General features: G+C 42.2%; 1 protein-coding gene across 1 annotated transcript in view; it reads right to left on the bottom strand.

Moving 5' to 3' along the window:
* The window catches only part of UBTD2 (ubiquitin domain containing 2), a 55,040-nt gene that overhangs the window by 17,731 nt on the left and 12,025 nt on the right, over nucleotides 1-25,284 (bottom strand). Inside the window, exon 2 of the mRNA XM_086759095.1 lies at nucleotides 7,384-7,620. Coding sequence (XP_086615221.1) covers nucleotides 7,384-7,620 — 237 coding nt within the window. The remainder of the gene's footprint in view (nucleotides 1-7,383; nucleotides 7,621-25,284) is intronic.

Genomic DNA, 25,284 nt, shown 5'->3' with positions numbered 1-25,284 from the left:
TATCCCACCATGTATTCACATGCAGCACTGCCTGGATGTTCATGAAGATCAGATGTGACATGAGGAGCCTTAACTTTCACAAAAGAGGAGGGTTTGGCAGATATTCCCATTTAATAGGTAAAAACACCGCACAAGGTTTATTTTCTAAAAGGTGATGCACAAAGTCTGCAACAGAATAAAATTCATACCTAATAATTTGAATTGGAGACCATATCCAACCTGACTTAAAAAATAAGTCTGATTTCACTCTTGGATGGTATAAAGAAACCCTCTTCTGACACAGGATCTCACTTTAATACAAATGAGTTTATATGCCTGCACTATATAATAACTTATATTAAATTAATATGAAATGGCACAGCCACTAACGGGTGATACAGCCTTAAAAGGCTTGCTGGCACTTCGGTGCTAACTCCCTCTCTGGGAGAGAGAACTGTCTGGGTCCTTTTCAGTAAAAGCACTGAATGCTATTTTCATCCTTAGTTACTGTTTCTACAAAAATAAGCTACCGTGATCACTCCTCCCTTCCCTCGCTCCGAGCCACATGCAACCAAGGGTGGTTTGTTGTGCAGAGGGTCTGCACACCCTCCTCTCTCCTCACAAGCAAGAACGAGGCTGGTTGGGATGACTAACTTGGGTCAGTGGCATACACTGCTCAGCTTTCCCATCAACATTATGTTCCTCAGCCCTGCAAGGAAGAAGAAAATGGTATTTTGCTTCTGGTTTGCCTCTACCACCAGTATGGACTGTGTTGTCCATCTAGTCTCAAACAACTGCTGTAGCCAAGTCTTGTGTTCCTCGCACCAGCACGTAGACTATGTACTCTTCATAAAACTACTACAGAAAAGAAGTTGAGCGAGGCAAAATTTGTCAGCCTGAAGTTTCCCCAAACATCACAATAATCTCAGTATGGATGGAAATAACGTAATGCCTTCCACTGAACAAAGTTAATAAAACACCATCCTAATGAGGGTAACACGAAGCATACGGAGCACCTCTCCTGCGAGCACAGGCTGAGAGACCTGGGGCTGTTCAGCCTGGAGAAGAGAAGGCTCCAGGGAGACCTGATAGCAGCCTTCCAGTACCTGAAGTCAGGCACAACTTTTGTTTCCAAAAAAGCTTCAATAATTTTTCCGATTTACTTCACGACCAATGAGAGGAGGTGAAACACCAGCTGCAGCAGGGAGTAGAAGTATTCCAGTGCTCCCAGTCATTTACCTAAGCAGTATAAAAACCTCCCTGGGACTTCTTGCACAACGAATGCAATCAACACTAAAAGCAACGTTGACATCTTGCCAAATGCATCTGCACTATGGGCTGCTCTCTCATTCACCCAAAATCATACTGTTCCATCAGCTGTAGCTATGGCCCCCTCTCCCCTCCACCTTGTGCTCCCAAGATCTTGAGCAACAGCACGACAGCCTTAATTTACAAACAAAAGTGGAGTTTTCAGTGTAGCAGAGAGTAACTTTATCCATTACAAGCAGTTCAGTGCTCACACAGTACTAAGGACAAAAAAAAAAGAAAAAAAAAGAAAAAAAAAAGAAAAAAATAATACTAAGAAACCCCTGTTTGACCACAGTACTGCATCGAGATGCAGCTGAGCACTGAAGGAGGGCAGGGACATGAAGTGATGTAATACGTCCTCTCAGACAGCAGCAGCCTCCAAAACCCCAGTGCACAGAGGGATGCAGCACACAGAGGGATGCAGGCTGCAGGCACAGCCGTTAACAGCTGCTCTTTGGTACAGGGAAACATCAGGCCCAAAGGCAGCAAATATCACAGTATGATGCACAGTTACAGCTCAATAGGGAAAAGAGTTTTGCTGGAATTAGGGATCTGTGTTTGGACTGGGGTGGGGTAAACAGCAGAGGCGAAGCCCACTTTCCTTTACACCACTGCTGTCGGCTTCAGGTTTTTTGGTCTGTTTTTTTTTGTTTTGTTGGGGTTTTTTTTAGTTTTTTTTTTTTGATGGTTTTTTAAAATGGTTTTCTGCTGAATATTTCCCCCAAAGGGGAAGCAAATGCTCTATTCGTGGCAAGAATATTTCAGTAATTTCCCTTGCTTTTCCCCAGCATTTACGTTAAATACTCACATCCCCACTTTTCATGATCTCAAGTGTTACACACAGTGAATGTGACAGCTCTGCCTGCACACAAAGAGCCAGCGCTGCGAGGCTGCTCACGGAAAAAGCACGCTGCGAGCTACAGGAACGGTATTTTAAGGCACAGACAAGTTGACTGCTCCTGAGCACAAAGCCATTGGGCTTAACAGAGAGGTGCTTTTATTGTTCAAATAGTATTAAAGGAGTTCAGTTCAATACAGTGGTAACTACGCTACAGCAGATTAAGTGTCCATCCTGAAATTTAAAAACGCCACTTAAACCCAGCCAGATTCCAATTAATATTAACTACTTCCAGGACAAGTTCAGCTTAATACTAACATTTGGTGCAGACCTTAATAAAACACTATACACTCCAGTATTTCCTTTTTGATAGCCGAGATGTATGTAAAGGCGTTCTTCATTAAATTTAAACGGACTCGTTAATAAAATATTGAGGATGTGCTACTTTAAGACATTAGAAAAAAAATGTATAAATTGGCGATAACGTTATTTCTATTTTTAAATACATCCCACAGAGGCACCCAAGATAGATGAGAAGTGCTAAGCCCATCCCACAGGCTTATTTATTTATTTAATACTTCTTTCGTGCTATTTTTAACCACAGAAGACAGTAAAAGGCATCCATTAGCAAAATTAAATCGGTTTGAGTTTTCCTCACACAGGTTAGACGAGCGAGACATCTGGCTGAAAGCAGAATTAAGAAGAGAAGGGTTTTTTCCCCCTCACTTTCCTATAGGTTTCTGGAATTAAAAAAGCAATCTTATTTTTGCAGCATCAGCTAGGCCAGAATTTGTATCTGCCAACCTCAGTCAGTTCCTACTTGCTGCCCAGCCCCTCTTCCCACTCCTCCACTTCCCACAAGGTTTAATTTTGTAAGTAATTCAGGGTTTGAATATGTACACAGCATGCTTGCCACACAGGGACAGTTAAAATGGAGATGTATAGGTTTGGTTTGGTCTTTTTTAAGCCTCAGTTGTGTACATAGAAAAGAAATGACAGGAAATGCCATGGTCTCACAGTATTGCATCATTTTGCAGAAGACCTATTCCTTTGGGAGAGGAAAAAGAATTAGTTAGAGAATTTCCATTTTTTCAATTCAGAAATTTATCTTAGTTGATGTTGGTAAGACAGTTTTCCTTAGGAATCAAATTCTCTGGTAAGCTAAGAAATCAAAGGAAGAATGCTGCGTTCTTGTTTGACAACCCCTCCATCACATACACAGGTTTTCATGTACAAAAATGCCAGAGATACACTGTCAAATTATTTACTTAGTAAAAAAAAAGAACCTGACTTGATTTCTACATGTCATCTTCCTGTTTGCTTTCTCTGAGGAAATACAGACTTTCTTCATGCACAGCCTGAGCAGCAAATTTTCCCTTTTCCTCCCATTTGAAGAAGAAACACCTAGGCTCCAAGGAGTCACTTCGGCACTCCCAAGCTGTTTCTACCAAGGTTTTGGGTGGATCAGAAGACAAAATTGCACGAAGGCATTTAGGTGGTACTTCAGGAGGCTCTGTAAGCGTTTTGATGCTCATCCTAACTTTGCTACAGAAGACAGCCTCAATGGGATGTGGATTTGCTGCCCGGCCAGGTGAACAGCTGCAGACAATAAAAAGGGTACAAAGGATGAATTTGAGAGGTGGCACAGGCCCCTTGCCACGCTCCAGGTCCCCGTGCAGAGCCCAGGGCAGGGTGCTCAGTTACATGGGTAAATCTAGACAGTGGTGTAAGTCAGGTAAGCACAGCACTGGGGAGTTAATGCATATGCAGCAGCTGGTTTTCTTAACAGCTATTTTCTCTTCTTTCCAAATTTTGCACAAGATGAGTTTTTGTAAACAAAGCCATAGAGGTTTTAGCTGTCACCTGGAATAAGGACAGTGTTTGTTCTACCTGCCTGGAGATAAGCTCAGTTTGCTGATAACTGGCATTACTGAGCCCATAAAAGGAAGGCTTCTGCTCATAATCTATTCACACCTGGCACTAACGATGCTTGATGACTAAGAAATACTGTAATTTCTAAAAGAAGTCGCTTTCTCTGTAGTGGAAAGGTCACATCACATAGAAAGCTATGCAACCAGCTGATGCACAAGACAAGTGTCACCAGCAGAAATCTGATTAAAAAGCAAGTAATACAATTTTGTGGGTACAAAAATCACTACTAAACTTGAGATCCTGGATAAATATTCAAAATATTTTCTGTATTTGGAATCTGGCCTCAGGCCAGGCCTGGTTTGGGCAACCGAGCCTCTGATACAAGTTTGACTCCTGACTTTTTTCTGAAATATTCTGAATATTCTGCATGCGGGTCTTAGAAAGCAGACTACAGTCTGCCAGTAGGCAGGACCCCAAGCAAATTGTCTGCTGAAGAGCTAAAATTTAAGAGCGCACATACTTCTGCCCCCTTAAGTAATACATGCAATGATATTAAAAGGGCTAATTTCCAGGGCATGGCATCCATCCCGCATTCCTCAGGCTGCCCACAGGGAAGAAATGTGAGTTATCTGCCCAGTTTCAGATTTTTGCTTGCAACTAGAAACTGCTGAACTTAAAACCTGAAACATGCTTAGAAAGTCTGAGATCAATAAGCAGTTATTCAAGAAACTAAGAAACACTATTTTCAAAATTTGGGAGTGTTGAAACTACGCACCACCCATTTTCTCTTCTCGTAAGTGAGGAGCACGGACACACAAGCAACACCATCTCAGAACCCAAAGACACACTCTTCCAGGCAGACTTAAACTTTCCCACCTGACTAAAATCCTCTGCAATTACAAGTTGTTATGCCACTCTAACGAGAGGAAGCCAAGGCCTAACATGTCAAACAGCTTCTTTACATGACTTGATGCCCTAAATTAAACCGTTCCCCTGGAAGTGCTGTTCATATGTACACTTGTGCAACATTTAAATTGAATACATAATCCAATGCTGCCAAAACAGCTCATTACTGGGGTCTTGTCAAATTCCATAACCACTTTAATACAAATAACATCCCTCTCACTGCAAAAGCATGCTCATGATTCAAATTCTCATTTACCAGAAGAATGTTTCTATCATTCTGTGTATGGTCACAAGCAGACTCGCACCCTCCCTGCAGAGAGTGAGCGCTCGCACACTATGATACAATATTTCAGGCTCAGCTAAAGTCTGACCTGGACAGCAACTCACACAAGCAGTAAGAGACAGTACAGGAAGGTAATGTATAGCTCGTTAAATCTGCCCCATAGCTAACATTGAGTTTTCCTGACCTCCCACTATTTTTATTTCAGCAGCTCACCAACACAACTCACCAGGTCTGCAAATACTCCATCTCTGAGATACTCACAGTTTCCATTTATCTGAATGGTGACTTAAAATTATGAGTAACTTCAGTTATCCATTTTGCCAGACCTCTCTCACCTGTACAGTTCCCTCCAGCTCACAAGCTGCTGAAAATGTCCCAGAAGCTGCTGGGTGTTTAGGCAACACAGACATTTTTGAAGGACAAAAAAAATCCAGTGACATTATCAACTTACAAGGAGATATGCGGTTTGCTTTCTGGACACAAAATAAATATAATAGGCTATTTAAAATACAGTACTGATATATAAAATCAAGAAGCCTGGTGGGTAATTTAGGATTTCCAGATTCTGACCAGTTTTATGAACTAGTGCAAGGAAAGAAACATGGTATGACAGATACAGGCAGAAAGAGATCTTCTGATATCAGCTCCACACTAGACAAGTTGACTCCTTCCTCTCTCTTTTGAAAATCACATTAGCTTATAGCAGGGAAATTAATTTTCTTTCTCCAATGGACTGGGCCTAGAATGGACACAGACCTCCAGCAAGTCTGTCAAAGAGGAGACCCAAGATCTCCTTGGCATTGGCAGGTTCTGGAAATAATTGACAATTTCCTCTTTAAAAAATTACAGCTACTACAGATATCATTTCTGTATGCGTAACCGCCTGTCACAAAAACTCACTCATTATCAGTCAAACTAGCAAAACACAAACGTCCTTGAAAACAAACAGTGATCTGGAGGACCACAATAGAGCGCCCATGAATTATGGAAAAGCCAGGTTGTGTTACAGCATTGGAAGTTTCCACCTCTGAGCGATACTGCAGAGATCCTGACTGCTGAACAGGAGTGGGGAAAGGAACACCCTGAGCCCCAACAACTAGTAATGTTTCAAACTTCAGTATGGGAAAAGACAGATAAACTCCCAAAACCCATCCCTTCCAAACTAGACACGTCATTAACTGTGACTTCTTAAGGAAGATGAGGTCCTAAACACCATCAAGAAAAAAAAAAAAAAGGCAATATGAATAGTTAATGTCATGATGACTAGTTACCCCAGAAAGCAAGGTATGTCATCTTCCACATCATCCTTTTTCTCTTCCTGGAGACCCTAATCAGCACGTTTATACTGTATTTTATACAGCATTCAGCTCCACTTGTCTGGAACAAGTTATTTGGTGCAAGCCTCTTCATGCCCCTTCTGGAAGAGAGGACGCCAAGTAAAGGCTAACCAGAACACACGCCTGCTTCAGTTCAGTGTGTTTTGTAATGGGTTGGTGGTGGGTTTTTTTGGCCTGGGTTGTTTTGGTTGCGCGTTTTGGTTTATTTATTTCACCCTGATTCTTTCAGGTTACTGAAGCTACAAATCCATTGGATTTATTTTTTTTTTTTAATGCAGAACTTGAATTGTATTTCTATTGGGGATAAAGAGGAGTGCTTACAGTTTTATCTTGTACAAGACCTTTCAGCAGATTGCCAACACCAAGTTTTTGGGAAAGTTTTTCATACTCTTCAGAAAAGAAATTCAAATGCCAAAGAAACCCATAGGATTGGGAGGGGGGGGGGGGGGGGGGGGGGGAGAAAAAAAAAAAAGAAGAAAAAAAAAGTCTATTCCCTTACAAAGGGAGGCTGGAAAAAAAAAACAGCAAAGAAAACTGTACCTTGGAGCATGCAAGTGTTTCAAGCAATTACAGAAAGTCACAAGTGTTGCCTACAGAGACCAGACTCTTAAGTTGTGTATTTCACCATGTACCTGATCTCACACACAAATTTAGGTAACGACAGAAAGGTAGCTTTTCTTGGTCCCTCTATACACCAATGTAATATTGCTTTGAAATACTCAACAGGAAGACATTGTGCATACTGAAATGCAAGTATTTAAAAATATTGCATATGTGCGTCAATTGATTTTCAGGTTAAAAAAACCATTTGCCTTAACCTACTGGTACGCTTAGGCCACAGCCACCTTGGATGAACCTACCATGTGGTAGTGTTATGTTTGCACCATCAATGATTGCTTGTGCCAGTTCGTGATCATTGCTCTCGAAAGCATGTGCAGCAGCCTTGAGGGCATCCCAAATCTCCTTGCGACCTTCGAAAGCTGGTGCTGTGTCCCAAAATTCATCTCTCTTACTGCGCAACTGTCCGTCTGTCATCGGGTAATCACTTTTCCATTTCGGTTTCTCTTTTTTCAAGGGCTGATTACGACCGAGAGCAACTGTGAAGTAGAAAGAGGAAAAGAAATTAAAAAATGTTAACAGCACAAAATTACTGAAATGCCCTGTTTAGGATCTTTGGAGCATGCAAGCTCCAAGCATGCAAGCATTACTGAATCCTGTTTAGGATCTACAAAGCTAAAGTTTACTTTTAGGCAATCCTGATCCTTTTTCTCCCCATCTCCTTTAAGGCACCACCTCCCTTCCCCTGGGCTCCAAGTTGGTTTTACCTCTTAGAAAAATCAAGGGGCTACCTCCTGCTTGCTGATTTCACCTGCAGCTCTGAGCACCCCACAATTTCTCCTCAAGCTCCCCGGTAACTCCGCATTCCTCCACCTGTGCCGTGTGTGCCTGGCTGGGAGACTCACACACAACAGACATCTGCCGAAGCGTGCAGCAGCGGTACAGTGAGACGCTCGTTATCCCAGCACGGGGGTGCAGAGACCCCACGTTGCACCTGGACATCTGCTTTACGCTGCTAGCAACACTCTCTGCTCAACAAATGGGATGCTCTGTTAGTACAAGAGTTTTAAGAGGCTAAGGATTTTTTTTGCACCATCTCCTTTTAAACACTTTTAATTCAGAGTAAAAATGCAAATAGGATGCACAAAGGCTAGAACTGTCAGAGACAGAATCCCCTAAAGAATAATCCAGGGACCTATCAAGCTTTAAAAAGCGGTTACCTCATTCATGATAAACAGGAAAGCATTTGTTTCATTTTAACTACAGCTATTTTTGTGTAATAGCCAGTTAAGATAATCACACAGGTATAATGTTGGTGGATTAAAACTACCTGCTCGCTTTAAATTACAGCGCTGCTAAGATTGTTCTAAACCCTCTTCTTCCATTTCTGTGAGTGAGGGGTTATTTCAATTTCTCTTGAAAGCTGAAGGAAAAAGAAGGGAGCACACTTCAGTGCACACTGGGAATTCTCCCTACAAACATTAAACCTCATTTCCTTCAGCCCCCTCCTGGCAGGGAGAAGTTTGCTGCAACAGAACCCTCGAGGACAGCGAGAAACCACCCAGACAGTTCTCACCATGCCTCAGTACTGCAGAATCTTGAACACACAATTTAAGTGTCTCCAGAGGAAGTGAAGTGTCCTTCAACAGTTAAACTAAATTTAAGTGTATTTACAGCTGAAAATAAGCAGCCCCTCCATGGGACAGGTCAGACACTGGGTGATGGGTGCTGAATGCTCCTGAAAGACAGGTAAGGTACACAGGACCAAAGTCAATTAAGGATTTTGCCACACATGACGCCGGAGAGCCGTTCCCTCCTACACTCTCTGTGAAGAGCCCTTGCCATCCCAAGAGAGCAGAGAAACCTCAGCTGCCATCAGGCCAGGGAAGCATGAAGAGATGCAATCTGTCACCCCAAGTCCATGTTACCAAGGTCAAAATACCTCTTACAAGAATGAGACACCACAGCTGCTGCAATATCAAAGCCTACAGAGCAAAGCTGCTGCTTATCAGCTGCTCCTGGCTAGTCTGCAAGGACAGGAGAGCACCAGGACAAACACAAGGGTTTATTTAGCATTCCAGATCCTGTGCCGATCCTTAGAGATAGAGACATTTCCCTTCTCCAAACTCTTATTTTTCTGGCAGAAAGTTGACAACAGATGACAAAAGCCCCTATATCTCTCCTCAGTCTTACTCCAGTGCTCAGTTTTCAACTGAAGAATAGTGTAATGTCTACATATTCTTCATAGTTCTTAATCCAGACTTAGACTGTACCTCTACAGTTAACTACAAACCATACTTACGGCGAAGAATGTGTGTGGGGGTGAGGGACGTGACTGGGAAGACTAAGTAATTAGAAATATTCGTTTCAGGTAAGCTGTAACATTTTACAAGAATAGTATTTAATTCAAATATTCCCTCCTCCTTCCTTGATTTTTTTTTTCTGCCACAGATGCGCTCAGCTATTTTCCAAAGAGCACTTGACACCAAGCACTGGGTCTCAGGGTTGACCATGGGTACCCGGTGTTGCAGAAGGCATTTCAACTTCACACAGGCTTTAAGGAGACCAAAACGCATACATGAGGTTACACCTCACCCCCTTATGCAATCTGACTTTATATGACCAAAGAACCATCTACTTCGATTCATAACTCAGAACGACATTCACACGTAAGCTGAGACTTAAGTCACTGAAAATAGGATATTTAAAAGAACTCCTGATGGTGAGGTGACATTGCCAAATACGTGAAGGCATGAGCCTTCTTCAGATTGAAAGACACACATAGTAGAGGATACAACTGCATGGAAACAAAGTCAGATCCCAATTAAAAGTAGCAAATGACAATTGCATGGCACACATGCAATGTCTCCAGCTGTTATTTTGTGTCCCATGCAGAAACTAACAATAATAAACCTCTGAATCCTTTCAAGTGACCACAAACATTTATTGCTTTTTGTTTCCATGAGATTGCTTCCATTTGTTTTTCAAATATGTGCTGACCATTTAACAGATTTCAGAACAGCAAACCCAAGTGTTTATAAAACACCAAGTTTCCTGGCAAAGCCCAGCAGTTCCTCATCTAAGCCTCAGCCGAGCACATGCAAGTTGGGAACTGATGATGGTCCAGCCTAGAACAATGGTGAAGGAGGCAGCCCAGACAAGATGGACTGCATGCATTAAACAGTATATTACGAAACTGTAAAAACAGATGTGGTAAAACATTTAAACATGGAATTATTTCCTTATTAAGGCCTAGCAGTCAGAGCATGAACATGTCAGACAGAACAGGACACTAAGAAATTTGGGTCAGTGGGCATTCTTTCTTCCATTCTACTTTGTCTAACATCTGTTTGCATGTACAGTCAATGAATGCTAAGTTATCTCATAGGGCCCTCTCCTTCTCCTCCAACATTAATTATGAAAGTGGGTTAAAGGCAATTCCCGCAGCCCTCTAGCACGGCAGGGTTTCCTGCACACAGCCCTGCCTGCCTCTTACCCAGCACCACCACAGAAACTCCAACAGGCCATTTCTCCCCCTTGCTTCCCCCTTTGCCCAAAACAGCATCCGAATATATTGCACTTCACTAGACAAGAATAGCAGGGGAGAGACTGAAGAGAGGTGTTAACAGTCTCAAATAACTTCTCCCTGGAGATACAATCCTTCCTACACAGATAGCAGTGATGATAAACCCAGCAGTAAATTCTTTTTTTCAAGCTGGAAAGAAGGATGGTGGAAGAAAGTGACTCTACAAATGCCTCTAAAGCCAAATCCACTCTAACAAGCCATCCATCCCAGTTGTAAGCTTTTAAACACAACACGGCTTCACAAGCCAGTATTTAAAACTGTCTTTTGCATGCTTACCACTTACCAGAAGTGCTTCAAGAATCCCCTAAAAGCTTTACGCCCCTCCTGAAGAAATATTAATCTCTCTAAAGCTGTTGTATCCCTTCTGCTCCACCTATCCAAGAAATATAAGACATGTAAAAAACCTAATGTGTAAAAGGGCCCAGATCTTTCACTTTCCGCCTCATATTTTAGTCACTAAAGAGAAACATCATTACATTATTTTCTACAATTAAAGCTCTGGACCACAACAAACAACTTTCCCTTTTCTGTAATGAGATTGACAAAGACTAGTCAGAATACGCAATGAAACAAGCATTAGCAGTTTGAAACACTTTGTCAGGTATTTACAGTATCAGTTTTATACTCCTCACTTTGGAAGTAAACTAGAGCTCCAAAGAAAATGTTGATTTCATTTACGATCATGCACATCAGAGGCACAACCAGCTTGCAAGATCTGGAAAAGAAAGTAACGTCTACATTAATTTTTCATCTTACATCACTTCAACATAAGTAAGAAATTATTAATATCCTGCTTGAAAATATGAATAGTTTCGTAAGTGCCAAAAAGGCATGTTCTCTCTGAAGCAATACTGAAAGTTACCCATCTGACTAGATGGCAATGGTTGATATTTTTGGCAAGAGATTTATTTAGAAGGAAATATGAAGACCATTAACAGTCTACTTTTCAAAAAGGAAAAGATTGGCAGATTAGTGACACTCAAAAATAATTTAAGCTGTTCTTGCTCCAGTAACTCACAGATATTCAGGCGGTGCTGTGCATACCAAAGAGGGACAAGAAGTTGCTGACAACCTGCAGGACCATGCTTAAGAGCAGCCTTTCTCAGCCACAGAGGTGGCCTTACAAATGTTTCTCCTAGGCTGGTCAGAGGCGTTACTGCAAAACGATTACAGATGCTCTTTGTCTTCCTGGTATTGGACCTGCCCTAGCCAGAGAGTCGCCTTAAAGACGCCTCCTGCACTTTTCACCTCCAGTTCAAACTGCTCTAATATTTGCATGGCACACAGAGCACGAACTCCAAACGTCACTTTTAGGACTTGCTAAGGTCCATTCAGGTTAACGGCAGCAGAAGCAATAGCTAAGAAGGTAAGAAGTCCTGATAATCACTAGCTGCATAGTGAACTTCTCAGGGCTCAGCATGGATAAGAGAAAAAAACCCAAACCTAACTAGTTAGGCGCCCTGGGATACCGCAGGAGAGGAGATCACAGTGACGCACCATGGGCTGGAGAAGCAGGTGAGCAGAGACACAAGTCTCATCTGAACTCAGCATTCACCTGTTTGTCATGTCTGCCACTCAGGTGTCCCGACACTTGCAAAATCAAAGCACTCCTCAAGCTCCCTCTCAGTCAAGCATCCCTTATCAGTTTCATACCTCAAAGTGACCTAAAAACACGGATAGACAAGCAGTAGGTTGGTTCTGTCCCATCAGTAGGATTTAACAGCATATAATGTGTTTTCCCTTCTCAGGTAGAAGGTACTGTCTGACCCACTAACCTTCACTTCTGGCAAACTGCAAACTCTTATTTTTCAGATGGAAAGATGTATTTTTCCAGTCCTTTCAGACTCTTTTATAAGCTGAATTATGAAGGTTTGTTTCCCTTCCCTGCAGCTTCCCATCAAAGTGATGGAATCAGTAAGGTTATCTACGCTTCCTTTCAGTGAGTTTATGCAGATAAAGCCAGATATTTCAATTGGTTTCTTAACAGAATGTCAAAAAACGTCTACAGAGAACTTTTTTTTTTTAACAGCTGTTGTGTTTGTTATGTCACTGTCACTGTGGATCACAGTACTGCTGTCCCTTCTAAAGGCGACCAGATGAGTAGGAGCAGCTGGTGGTGGAAGAGTCTCATACTAAAAGCCAATATCCAGCTAAAGCATTCATAACTCCTAGTTTATACACTCATGAACTGTAGCACTCGATAATCAAATTGGATAATATTTCTGCCCCAAAGGGCTTACTGTCAAATCAAATAACGCAAATGCAAAAGCTGTCTGATGTCTCATTCAGCTGATAGCCTCTGGAGAAGGACAGGTGGAGCCCTGCTTCAATCGTGAATTAGATTTTCCTCCCTCCCAGTTACTGACCACACAAGTAACCCCGTAAGAGAGGCCACAGGATTTTGTCCCCTGTTACAGCCCAGAGTTACCCTCCAGTAACTGAGCTAGAACTATGGGAAAACATCTCCTTTGCTGTCAATCAGCCTTATGTGAGCTTCTCCCTCCTAACCCATTTCAAGTGTCTTTCATCTATTTCTTAAAATAATGCTAGGAATCAAATTTGGTATGTTAAATTCATGCAAGTTCTCCACAGTGAATTTCCTTTTCCTTCAAAACAGAAGCGTATGTTGCTTGTAGCATTAGTCTTTTGCTGCTCTTGTGATAGGGGGGAGAAAAATGTCCCAATTTGGCCAAAACGTGTTGGTAAAGTCTCCGTGCTCACACAAACACACCCAAGGCATGAAGAGGCCAGCAATGCAGTTCCCAGAAGGAGACATCTGGACTGGACACGCTCCATTTTAGGTTCAGAGGCCCAAAGCTGTTGATGTCCATGGATCCATCAGCAGCTGTGTGCTGGAGTTGCAAGAACAGAGCCTTTCTGTGCTTTCAGATCACTGCAGACGTGTATGAAGACTGAAACACAACCAGAAACAAGCACTGGACAAGACTGGCACAGAGGGACACTCAGTCTGTGGAGCACGAGTTAAGAGCAGATACAGGCAACTGTTAAAAGACAGCATCAAAACGTTGAAATGAGACTGGTACCAGGAGAATCTCAAGATCTGGCCATGTTTTCATTGAAGCTTTTTTTCTTTGTTTTGTTTAGGAAAATTTCTAAAAGATGAAGACAACTGCTTCAATGTTGAGAGATGAAAGACATCTTGAATGAACCCTGAGGAAAAGAGCAGGAGCATCTAACAGAAGTGCTGAAGGAAAGACAGGAAAAAAAAAAAAAAAAATCAGCAAAACAGAGTCTATCTGAATGGGAAGATGAGACAGATTTTCAGAAACTGTTCTCAGTGGAAAATATGGGATTTGATGACTGTCATGGGAGGAGGACAGAAATAATAAGCTGTCAAGGAAACACAGACCAGGACTTCCAGAGGCTGAGGTCAGCGAGAATGTGGTAGGCAGGTACTGACTGGTTTGCTTAAACTGTAGACATGCACAGCTTGAACAGGGGAAGCTATATCCTCCCAGGGAGATGCAACTGGAGAAACAGCAACAGCTAATTTTAAGACCATCAGGAGAAGCTAACTAAATATTATACAAATTGAATTAACGATCAAAAATACTTTCTCTACAAAATTGCTTCCCTGGTGAGGATCAGTTGCTAAGAAAGTATTTTTTTAAGACAAATGAAATGCAAAGTAACAGTTTATTACCCATAAAGTTTCTTTTAGTAAGTCTCAGGGGTTCCCCTCCCCACAATCAGCAAGTTGTTCTCTACTTTATCAAATGAGTCTCATTTTAAATCTATTTTGCTCCAATTTCCTCATAAGGTATCTTGTAATTTGGTATCAATATCTAGACACAGTTCATCCTGATAATTCTCTTTGCATCATCCTCTAGTCTAATCCTTTCAGTAGCTGAATTACAACAGTGTTTGGAAGAAGTCAGTACAGAGGAGATGCAGAAAAACAGTGAAACAGGAGGGGGCAGGGGGAAATGTATTGCATCTAAGAAGTAGACAATTTGAATTACATTAAGTAGCACAGGCTTACACAACAACAGGATAATGGCAGAATCTTATCTGTTTATTGACAGTTTTCAGCATTTTTATTTCTTAAGAAGGTAACATTTTTGCAAGGCAAGAACAGTATTTTGGAAAGGAAGCATCCCTGGACAGTACTAAGAGACTTTCAGCTTTATAAAATAAGTCTTTCATCGAAAATTAAGTTTTCCTAACAAGAAAATGAAGGAGCACCAAGATTTTCTATGAAAACTAAAGGAAATATTACAGTCCTGAGAGTATTCAGAGCACAGTAACATCTCAGGGGACCCTGTGGGACTGAGAAAGACATGAGCTTGCAGGACACGCTGCTGCATGTAGATAGATAAACAGATAGAGACACAAAGAGAGATATAAAGACAATGTGTGAAACTAAGTTAAGTTTTGGGCTTTTGCACGAAGGGAGACAGGAGAGGGTGAAACGAACGCTACAAGAAAACAATACATTTTCTGATAGGAAATTCAAGGTATACCTTTAATTAGATGTGTAATAAAACATCAGTCAAATCCACGTTAATTTTGAGCCAGACAAGAAGCAAATTTGTGGTGTGAAACTTTTCAGAGCAGCAAACGTAGCAAAGACAAATCTGCGCACAAGAAGCATATCCACCAACCAGCCCCAGGGACTATTTTCCCTTCCTCCTACCTGAGAGGGGGTGAAGAAGGGAAGAAAAAAAAAAAAAACAACAAACAAAAAACAGATGGAGAAAGGGAAGAATCGGTGGGGAAAAGCAGACTGATCACCATCACTCAAAGCCAGGTTTGCACTCCTGCGTGACCAGCCTGCCAGACATGACATGTGCTGGTGCTAAGTGATGTATGTGGTCCCCCTGGGGAAAGAGGGTGCCATCAATCACTTGGGCCACCCCTACGCTCAAAGCCAGCCAGGCAAACAGCGCTGTGTCCCCCAGACAGCTGCTCACCTGCGTCAGCCCGGATAGCGCAAAGCGTTGCCCAAAGCAGGAGCAGGGAATACGCCTTCCCTGCTTCTCCAGGTCTCTCCTCAACTCTTACCTAATGCCTTCCTCCAAAAGGAACTAACTGCACAGAAGAAACTGTGACGAAGAATAAAATGTAAGTTACACTGGTAATCGCAGGCAGCTTTGGACAAGTCATGCACAACGCTTCCCCGCCTCTCCGCATACATAAGGCACTAAATCTTTGCCGAGTCAATCCAGAGGCTTCACAGCATGAGAGATAAAATACATGAGAGGATGAGGGCATATGAATGTGCTGGACAAAGAGAAAAATTGATTCTAAATACCAGCTATTACACTGTATTTTCTCCCACCATTTTCAACAGGAACTGCAGAAGAAATCAAGAGAGATTGGTATTTCCAGGCAGCTCATCGCTCATCATCCTTCACATTTCAAAGAAGCCAGCAGTATTGCAGCGAGAAATAAAAGCTTCAGACTTTCGAGATCTGCTCCCTGATGGTATACCAGATCCAAACATCCCACCTCATCCCAACACATGCAGGATCCATCCAGATTACCAACAGCCTTGATGTGTGCTTTGCACGGGGACACGCTGTGATAACACAGCGTAGGTCGCCTTTCACAGACATTTAAACTATATCAGTGTATTTTGTCTAACGTGAGGTGCAACTCACAGCCCAGAGGCAGCTGGCTAGAGGTGAACTTCAGCCCTCCTGTCTGTTCTTGCAGTTTTTATGAGGACGATTCCTCTGCTCTGAGAGCTGTGAGAGCAGGATAGCAAACTGATGGTTAAAAGTGCTTTGAATAAATGGTGCTGGATAGAGCAATAGTGCAAACAAAGCCACTGTCAAGTTCTCTACTGCTATTTACCTCAACATTTCAGTTTTTTGAAGCTAATTTTTCCATTGGTCTCCTACCAAAAGCTCAGGACTACTTCCTAGTGCCATTTCTAAGGTTTGATTATTTGTTTACAAAAGCTTTGTTGATACTCGAGGCCTGTGTGTCCACCCAGCTTCCTGCTGGAAGCACAAGCAGAATGTTTCCCAATCTTCTTGATTAACCTCGTGATGCAACACTTCTCCTGACTACAATGTCTGAGGGAGCGAACACCTTTGTAGAGTCATCACCTCAAACCCTTAGCACCTCAAAGGCTGACTATGGATGAAGCAGGAACACTGCTGGGCAGATGAAGGCCAGATGATGCCCATCTGTCCTGAAGGCACCCCAACAGCGAGATTCAGAACCAGATAAAGATTTACCCATTCCTGAACCACGGCATGCAAGCACCGAGACCTTTACTCTGTACCACCTGCAGTACACAGACTATCTTTTTGTAAACCTATGACAAGGACCATTAAGGAAGCTGTCAGCAAGATGAAAAATATTCTATTTGAGATAGGCTGCATAATGTACATGATTCTTTTGACTTCTCCAAAGCTCAGTTTAAGTTAAGAGTTGATCATAGCTGAGAGCTTGGCATCAACTCAGCCTCTCACGTGCAAAACAACAAAAGTGCAGTACGCAGCACAGCGGAGCAGGAAACAGTTGTGGGAATGCAGTGGGAAGCTGCACAGAGATTACCTAAAAAAAAAAAACCAACACCCTGGTGCCTTCTGTCTCCCATCAGGAAGAAGATCTCAGCAACTTCATTTTTAAAGTACTGAAACCCTTTTGTATCTTCCTTTCGATTCAGTTAACAGGGAAACTTCAGACACATCAGATAAAACCGTAAAGCGGGGAGTTCCTCCAACTGGTCAACTGTTCTGCCGTGACGTGGGCATCTGCCCGCTGCTCCACACCAGCAGCACGGACCAGTCTCATCTGCTAGGCTGGATTTAACACAAGGGAAGATCTAGCATGTCCAGTTATAAATTAACACTGTCCTGGCTCAGAAGCCCCCCTCCTCCACGATAACGTTCCCCCTCTCAGCTCTGCATAACAAGCGTCTATATGAACTGCTACAGGAAGATTTAAAGACGTTTACTGGAGGCTGACATCCCTCCTGTCAAAAAACTTCCAATTGGAAGTGCTGCAACTGCCTCTCCACACGCTGACAGCCAAGCTCTGTGTGCTTTGAGCAAGGCACAAATTAGGGTCTGGCTGAGCAGAGTTTAAAGCAAAGCTTTGCTTTTATGTTGGCCTAAACCATGGGAATGGCATGGCCTGCGCCAGCTTCTGTCACGCAGCCACAGACCGACCACACAAGGTCATCAGAAATTCTCCGAGTCTGGTAAGTGACAGACAGGGACATCTGCTGTACATCTGCTCTGCGCTTAATGCACCATGAGTACTTCCAACTCTAGCACAATTTTCATTCCAAAAAAAGAAAAAAAATCAAAGGCAGCCTTATCTTTCATCCTGCCAGAATTACAAAAAAATACTAAGCTGATAATTTCCTTTGAACAATGCAGTGGGCTCCACCCTGAGGAGGTGCAAGCGTGCTAAAAGCCAGCCGGCATACCCTCCCTCAGGCCCGTACGCAGTGTGTCTACACGTGATGCAGCAACTTCTCAAGACTTTCTGGACAATGTCACCAGTGAATTTAATTTATTACAACAAGCAAACCCAGACTCGTTCACTGGGTCAGGAGGAAAGAACAAGGAAAGAGCTGGGGCACTTCAGCGGCTCGACAGAAACAACCTCTGCCAGCACTACAGAGACTCAGAACCAGTTTCAACATAATTCAGACCTAAAAAGGTCCCCACTACAGCTCAGTGCTACCTAGGAAAATTTTCAAAACTAGAGATCCTAGAAATCCATAGGGTTCTCCTAAAGTGAAATTGCTCAGGAGGAGCTGCAGGAGTCAGCACATTTTCAGATCCTACCTCAACATTAATATGCATTGTGCTATGTTGCACTAAACTTTTCCACCAAAACTTGAAAGTGAACATGGTCTGTGTAATGAAAGGTAAAATGCACAAGACAGATGATCAATTTAATGTTTTAATTAATAGTTAGGTGACCGCAGCATTGCTTGCCATGTCACTACTCCCATGCACAGCGGTCACAAATTCCAGAAGAGAGTGAACAAAAAAAAAGCCTTCAAGTCAGTAACTGTTTTCACAATGACCAAGGATTAAATTAGCTTAGCTACAGGATCTAACACCATGTCTTGAATTTATTCCAGTGTCACAGCTATTGGCAGGGATAAAGTTTCACATTAGCCAATTAACTAAATGCACTATTACTGTATCTCAGCTACTTAAGCTCATCAGTTAATTAAGAGATCAGTATAAGCTGAAAATAGGAATCTTACCTGACACACATACTAAACATACATTATCTTAATGATTTAATTTTACAGTTCTGTATTACGTTCCACAGGTGCCATTTGGAAACTGGAAGGCAACTGCTCAGTTTAAGGAACAGGTGAAAGGGGCATAAGCAAACATTTAAAGATTTAATCTAAAAAATTCTATTTCTTAGAATGATAATTTCTATTTTACTAACCCCTACTTTATAAGGTAGTTTTTAAATCATAAAACTATCATTTCACACTTATTACAAATTACTTCTGTATTATTATCATTCTGTTAGATGCTTTCAGCTTAGTTCCCATTTAAGAAGCGTTTTATCTCCGTATCTAACTAAAACCTACCACTCATTTTCCCAGGTACCATGCCCTGATAATTTCCAAGAAGTGCTTCTGCCAGTGCGAGCTGAGCAAGGCAGATCTGCAGGCACAGAGCCGCCCTGAGCACCTGCAGTTGTGGACAGATGTGTAACGGTTGGATAACGCATTCTCAATGCTCCTCAGATGTCAAGCTTCTTTCTGCAAAGTAATCTCTCACCCAGCTCTTAACAGCAGGTCACACCACCTTCTTGAACAGCTGTCAAGTCAGTCCTGCCATACCCAGTGCCAGCACACAAGTGATTTAGGAGCAGAAAATAGAGTACCCAACTTGTTGATGTTCATCCTTTATGGTCACACAGGACAAGTCAGGACACCATAGCATCACTCAAGACTCCCCCAGGATGCGGGCCTGGTTTTCCACCTATCACCAAGCTCATATTTTTGGAATATTTGTCCTTCCTGGCAAGTTTACGGCTATAGGATTAAAAAACGCCCAAGGCCTTGCAAGGGTGAGACTTCATTTCAGGGGCAGGTTGATTAAAAACAACAACAACAAAAAAACCAATCTAAAAAAACTCTCTCTATATTTCAGCTACCCTTAGCACAAAAGGCTCTTCATCCACAGAGAGGGTTTCTACGCACTACAGTATTTCAACTAGCAGGACTCATCCTCCCCCCTTGCTGCCCCTTGTTTCCCATCAGTAAAAAGCAATTTGTCACAACATTAACAAATCAGTATGACCACAGAAGCTAAATGATCACATCACTGAGCCTCCAGGTGCTTCCAGACAGTGAGGTACCAAAGAACGAGGTGCATTTTGATGTTCATACACCTGACTGCGCACACTGAACTTCTGCAGGGCAGAAACCTGACAGACGGGTGGCTTAACGCCCCAGTGAAAACCCAAACCATTCATTTACTTCTCTTCTATGGTGAATACATTCTGGATCCACAATCCAGTTAATAAGCTGGAAAATTTATTCATGGAATTACATATGCTCACAACCTAAGCAAACTCTACCTTTGAGTTCAACAGCATGTCATCTAAAACAAGTGTGGAAAAAAACAGCTATGGAAAAATGATGATGCAGGTTAGATATTTAAATAAGCAGTTTTGAAACAAAACTCTTATCTGTTCTTCTGGACAATTATTCTTCAACAAACTCTAGCACCTATGAGTGGAGAAAGCTCAACAGCTGGAAGGTCCATGAATGGGTGGAAAGGCCAAGCAGCATCAATGACTCAAGGGTGCAACACTCAGGCTTCTCAGACAGGAGCGATACGGAGTGACCAGCAGCTGTCTCTGGATGCTGAGAAAGTCTACTCCTCCCCACACCCCCACCAGCGGTACAGAACAATTGAAGACAAATTTGGAACTATCTGCTTGAAAATTAACTCCTGCCAAAAACTCTGGTTGGTCCAACCCTACATTTGATTTTCACCCTATGTGAAGGATAAGAATTAAAACAATGTGTAAAAGAGCCACAGAATCTAAAGGAGACACTGGAATCTGCTTAAGTGACTGCATTAATTGATGAAATGAAAGCAGTTACTTACAGGAGCTGTGGAGACCCAGGAGCAGGTTATAGCAACTGACTGACATCTCTGTTCTCCAGTTGAAGATGCTAGAGATTACAAAACACAGGAGGAAAACAAGAACTAAAAGGAGCAGTTCAGAGGAAGAGAAGCTCCATACTAGGATCATCTGAGAGCACGGAAACACCATAAAGACTACCTTCCTCTGAGGGAAAGCAAAGTTGGGTAATTTCCCCATCACACATCCATACATCCCACCCCATGTCTCACACCACATGCAGTTCCTCTCCCGTGCCCTAAGGTGCCACATCCCTTCTGTACACTGCTACTCTGCCCTGACAGGGTGACATCCTTCCTCTTGCTTCTGGTTTCCGTGGACATTTAATTATGCAGATCTTGGAAGAAAGGCTAAAACACGCCATGAGTTGTTTTCATAGCTAAAACTTGTTTTCAACTGCAACCACCAAAGTAAAAGATTTTAGGGAGAGAACGACCATCATGCAGAATCCCTTCAGAAGACCAAACTGCCTTTTGAAAAACACAAACGTCCAGCTATTTTATACAAACTAACCTGTTAGCCATAAGGAACTCCTACCTTTCAAGTACACCTTTTGTTAAGAAAAAAATGTATTTATCCCAGAGTTAGAGACACTAGCGGATTCCTTAGATAATTAGAAAGCTATCGTCCATCTTCCTAAACTAAAATGAAAAATACGCAAGCCTTTGTTGCAACCTGTATATATATATGGGTATATCTCATACATCCAGGAAAAAAAAACCCTCTACTTTTAAATGGGAGCACTTGAACATAGCAGCCTTAAAACTACATCCTTTCAAGGCCATTTTAACTACCTGTGGATGAACTCAGGGGAAAAAAAAAAAACAGACAGGCCTCTTATAGCCTGTGGTCAAGGATTATCGATGCAATCCAACTTTAAGTATTTAACCGAAGGTGCCCGAATTAGGAGCATAAACGAGGTCGCCTCCTCCGAGCAATGCTGAGCACAGATGTCGGCTTCTGCTGTGACCTTCCTTCTGCAGGAGCCTGCTACCCTCCATGAGATGGAAGGACCTTGGAGCAGGCATGGGAAATTGCCCTCTTCATCTAAATTGCTCAAATGAAAACAGATTAAAGTAGCCAGAGCCTTTCCACCTTTAGCAAATTCATTTGATCTCTTTCAAAAGTCCCTGAGCGCAGAAGTCTTCAGCTCTATTAATGGACCGAGCGATGCTTGTTCTGTACCGAAGGGCAGCATTTCCAACGGACACAACAGCACATCCCTTAAGTTACTCATCTTCCTTTCAAACAAAGGGATCGCTACGGAACATAATTTGATTTAAAATGCATTTAATTCTCAACAACTCCAGAGCAAGCTAAAAATGGGTAGTGCAATGTTATGCTGGCAATAGCACTGGCTGTTACATATCCAGTAACAACTGAAGTAGGTCTTGACCATGGGCTATGCTTGTGTTTTCTAAACGGTACACACCACAATGCTTGAAGGAGCTTATTTCTCCAGTGTCATCGCCTACTCATAAGCAAAAGTAGTATCGTTTGTTAGGACAGATGCCCTTTTTCTACTTTTTCCACATAATTTAAGACAAGTTCTGTAACAACAGAGTAAAATAAGTGTATGCTGTTTCTGGACTTGGAGAGTTAAGTTTCTGTAGGAAAAGTCTTCGGTTCTGAGTTAATGCAGAACTCTACAGTTTAAGACAGACCAGCTCCTCACCCCTTCTCCCCTTACTTGAAGGGAAAATAAGCCTAGTGTCAAATTTAAGGATGAACCACCTTGACTGGTAAGGAGTGAGAACGCATTAGCAAAAAAGAGATTCTTATTTCAGTCATTTGAAAACAAGACCCCAGCTCTCCCATGGTTTTCAGTGCAAGTATAACTATTTCATTGAGACGGAGGGACTTCTGAAAGCACTGGGGGAAAAAAAAAAAGAAAAACAACCCCAAAATGCTGATTGCTGGCTATAGTAGTTAAAAGAAGATTTCAAAACACAAAAATGGCTGGATGCAAGTACATTCCTGATTCACCCAGCTCGCTGTACTAATTACTGTGCTCTAATGAGCAAACCATGCCCATGAAGTGCTGCTTCTGCAGTTCTGATTGAGGGTGCTTCAAACCCATGACCCAGCAGAATTGGGGCTGCATTTCAGACTCCATCACAGCAGCAATCAAACCGTAAACATGAAAGAAACCCATTCAGATCCCCCCAGCGAACAGAATAAATACACAAAGAAAGTATTTAAGTTTCCTTGCCTTTAAAAGCCTGTATCAAAACTAGGAATGGAAAGCATATGCTGGGACTCGAGCAGACCGAGCAGCTCTGTTCAGCTCAGTCCAAGCCCCAGGCAGTAATTTCTTCCAACAGGAGTTTCTCTCCTGCTTACTTTTTAAGCTGTAGCTTTGGTTCTTAAAATACGGCCAGTGTTCAAGACCCTCCCTATTACAGCAATATTTAGGCACTACTAGCAACAGAGGCTATTAAAAATAATAATCAGAAAGGCAATAAGAAACAAGAGACTCCTTTGCTGTGGGAAGAGTAATCTTTGCTGGAGTATGTCCCAGATAAGTACCAACTACTTTGAGATGGTTGGAAAAATAATCCTGTTTGCCTATTCTCTTCATACTAAACCTGGAAGCTTGATCTCTAGTATTCCGAACCAATCCCCGTTTTTATGACTGAGCTGTAGTTTCCCCTCCTCGAAGCACAACATTTTCCCCGCGGCTTTCACAAAAGAGCTGTGTCTTCCAATTTGTTAGATATCTACACTGGGAAGAGCAGGACCTGACCCAAACTGTCCCAAGCTTTGAATCTAAATTGCCCCTTCAAGAAAGCCATTGAAATATGTAAGTTTTTAGCAAGCACACTGCTTGGAAAGGTTAGTCCTAGGAACCTTTAAAGACTGGTCAATAAAGTACCAGGTACTCGGTTAATCAGCCTCAACTGTATGCCCACAGAAAGAGCAGGCTGTAGTATTAGCCACAGGGGGGGGGGGGGGGGAGGGGGGCAGGGCAGGGAAGAAGAAGGGGAAAAAAAAAAAATAAAAAAAAAGTTGTGTAATTCATTGGTTTTGATCTCTGTAAAAGCTAAGGATGAGCATCAGAAAAATGCACCAAAAAATGTTCATGTCTGAGCAGCACTCAGCCCAGCTCCCCCAGCTGAAGAGGTCATTCACAGGGGCTCATTATTTAGCATCGAAATTGACTTTACCACACGACAATCTGACAATCTGCACTGATATCTGTCAATAGAAAAATATTTGGCTTGCGAGAAAAAAGGTTTCTTATTTACTAACCTTCAACAGAAACAAGTGAAAGTTGGAAAGTTTCAAAATAAGAACAAGAAAATAGATGGTGCAGATACCTAAAACTGAATTGCATGGCAAGAGTTCCTTCAGCTGGAAAAAAATCATCGTATTAGTTTACAGTAATGAAACGAGACATGTGAAAGAAGGAAGGGTGACAGCACTGAGCAGCCAGAAGTGCACTTTGTCAATTGAAGATGAATTCAGCTCGGAAATTTGGCAGGCAGAGCAATTTGATAGCGCCAGCACACTTGAGTACGCAAACCTGGAAAGAGTTTTAAGACAAGATTAGATCAGTTGGTAGGATTTCTAAGACATAATATTCTGTTTGACGCAGCAATGAACTAGGAAATACAGAAGCCTTTGCTGGCACTGCCATCTTGGACTTTGCACAACCTTGTTTTGAGCCGAATTGTCATTACTTTAAAAACCCCTATTTTATTAGCAGCGTTGATGATCAGATAGCAGCGCACTCAGCGTTTCTCTGGACGAAGCCTGCCAAGAGACGTTAACAAGGTAGGACACGGGCAGGAATTGAAATGCTTCCTCCCCCACCCCCAAGTATCTATAACATTTTCCTAACTAATGTGGAGCTCAATGCAAATTATTAACTCCTGGTAATAAGTTTCCCACCACAAGAAGATAAAATGCTAATGTTGTTTCCTCCTGCGGCTTACCATTTTCTCTGAATATAATCAGCAGAAAGAACATAATTGAAGTAAAAAAATTGCACTTGCATTCCTAAGGTAAAACATCTGTCTTCTTTGGAATAGACAAACTCAGAAAAAGTCATATTACGTAAGTGGACAGTTATATAGTCTGCTAAAGAAATACTTGTTTATTTTCTGATGCGTTATTTTGAGGAAGCTGTGGTAAGCACTGCTTTAAATATGTTTGCTTACAAATTCTTGAGGAAAAAGTTGCTCCTTGAGAACTGATCATGACTGATCATGTCCTGGGACAGGTGAAGGCTGGGAACGGGAAGTGTAAAGAGCCCACCATTCTGCATGCATAATTGCTACTCCAAGGTGAAGCGGTTAGCTAGACCCCATCAACAGGATGGGCAGAAGAGGGAGGGTTTCATTTGGGCCTCACCAACTAATGTATCCTCAAATTTCTACTCTGAGATGGTTTGGAAAGTAGTCTCTGCATAACTGACTTGTGTCAAAAACGCTTGGAAGTCTCCACTGGCAGCACTAAGTAACGCCTACTATGTTAAAGATAAACAAGGAACCCA

The sequence above is a fragment of the Chlamydotis macqueenii genome, chromosome 14 (genome assembly GCF_036417535.1).
Source record: "Chlamydotis macqueenii isolate bChlMac1 chromosome 14, bChlMac1.mat, whole genome shotgun sequence".
NCBI lineage: Eukaryota > Metazoa > Chordata > Aves > Otidiformes > Otididae > Chlamydotis > Chlamydotis macqueenii.
This window is presented reverse-complemented; position numbering and strand designations above follow the sequence as displayed.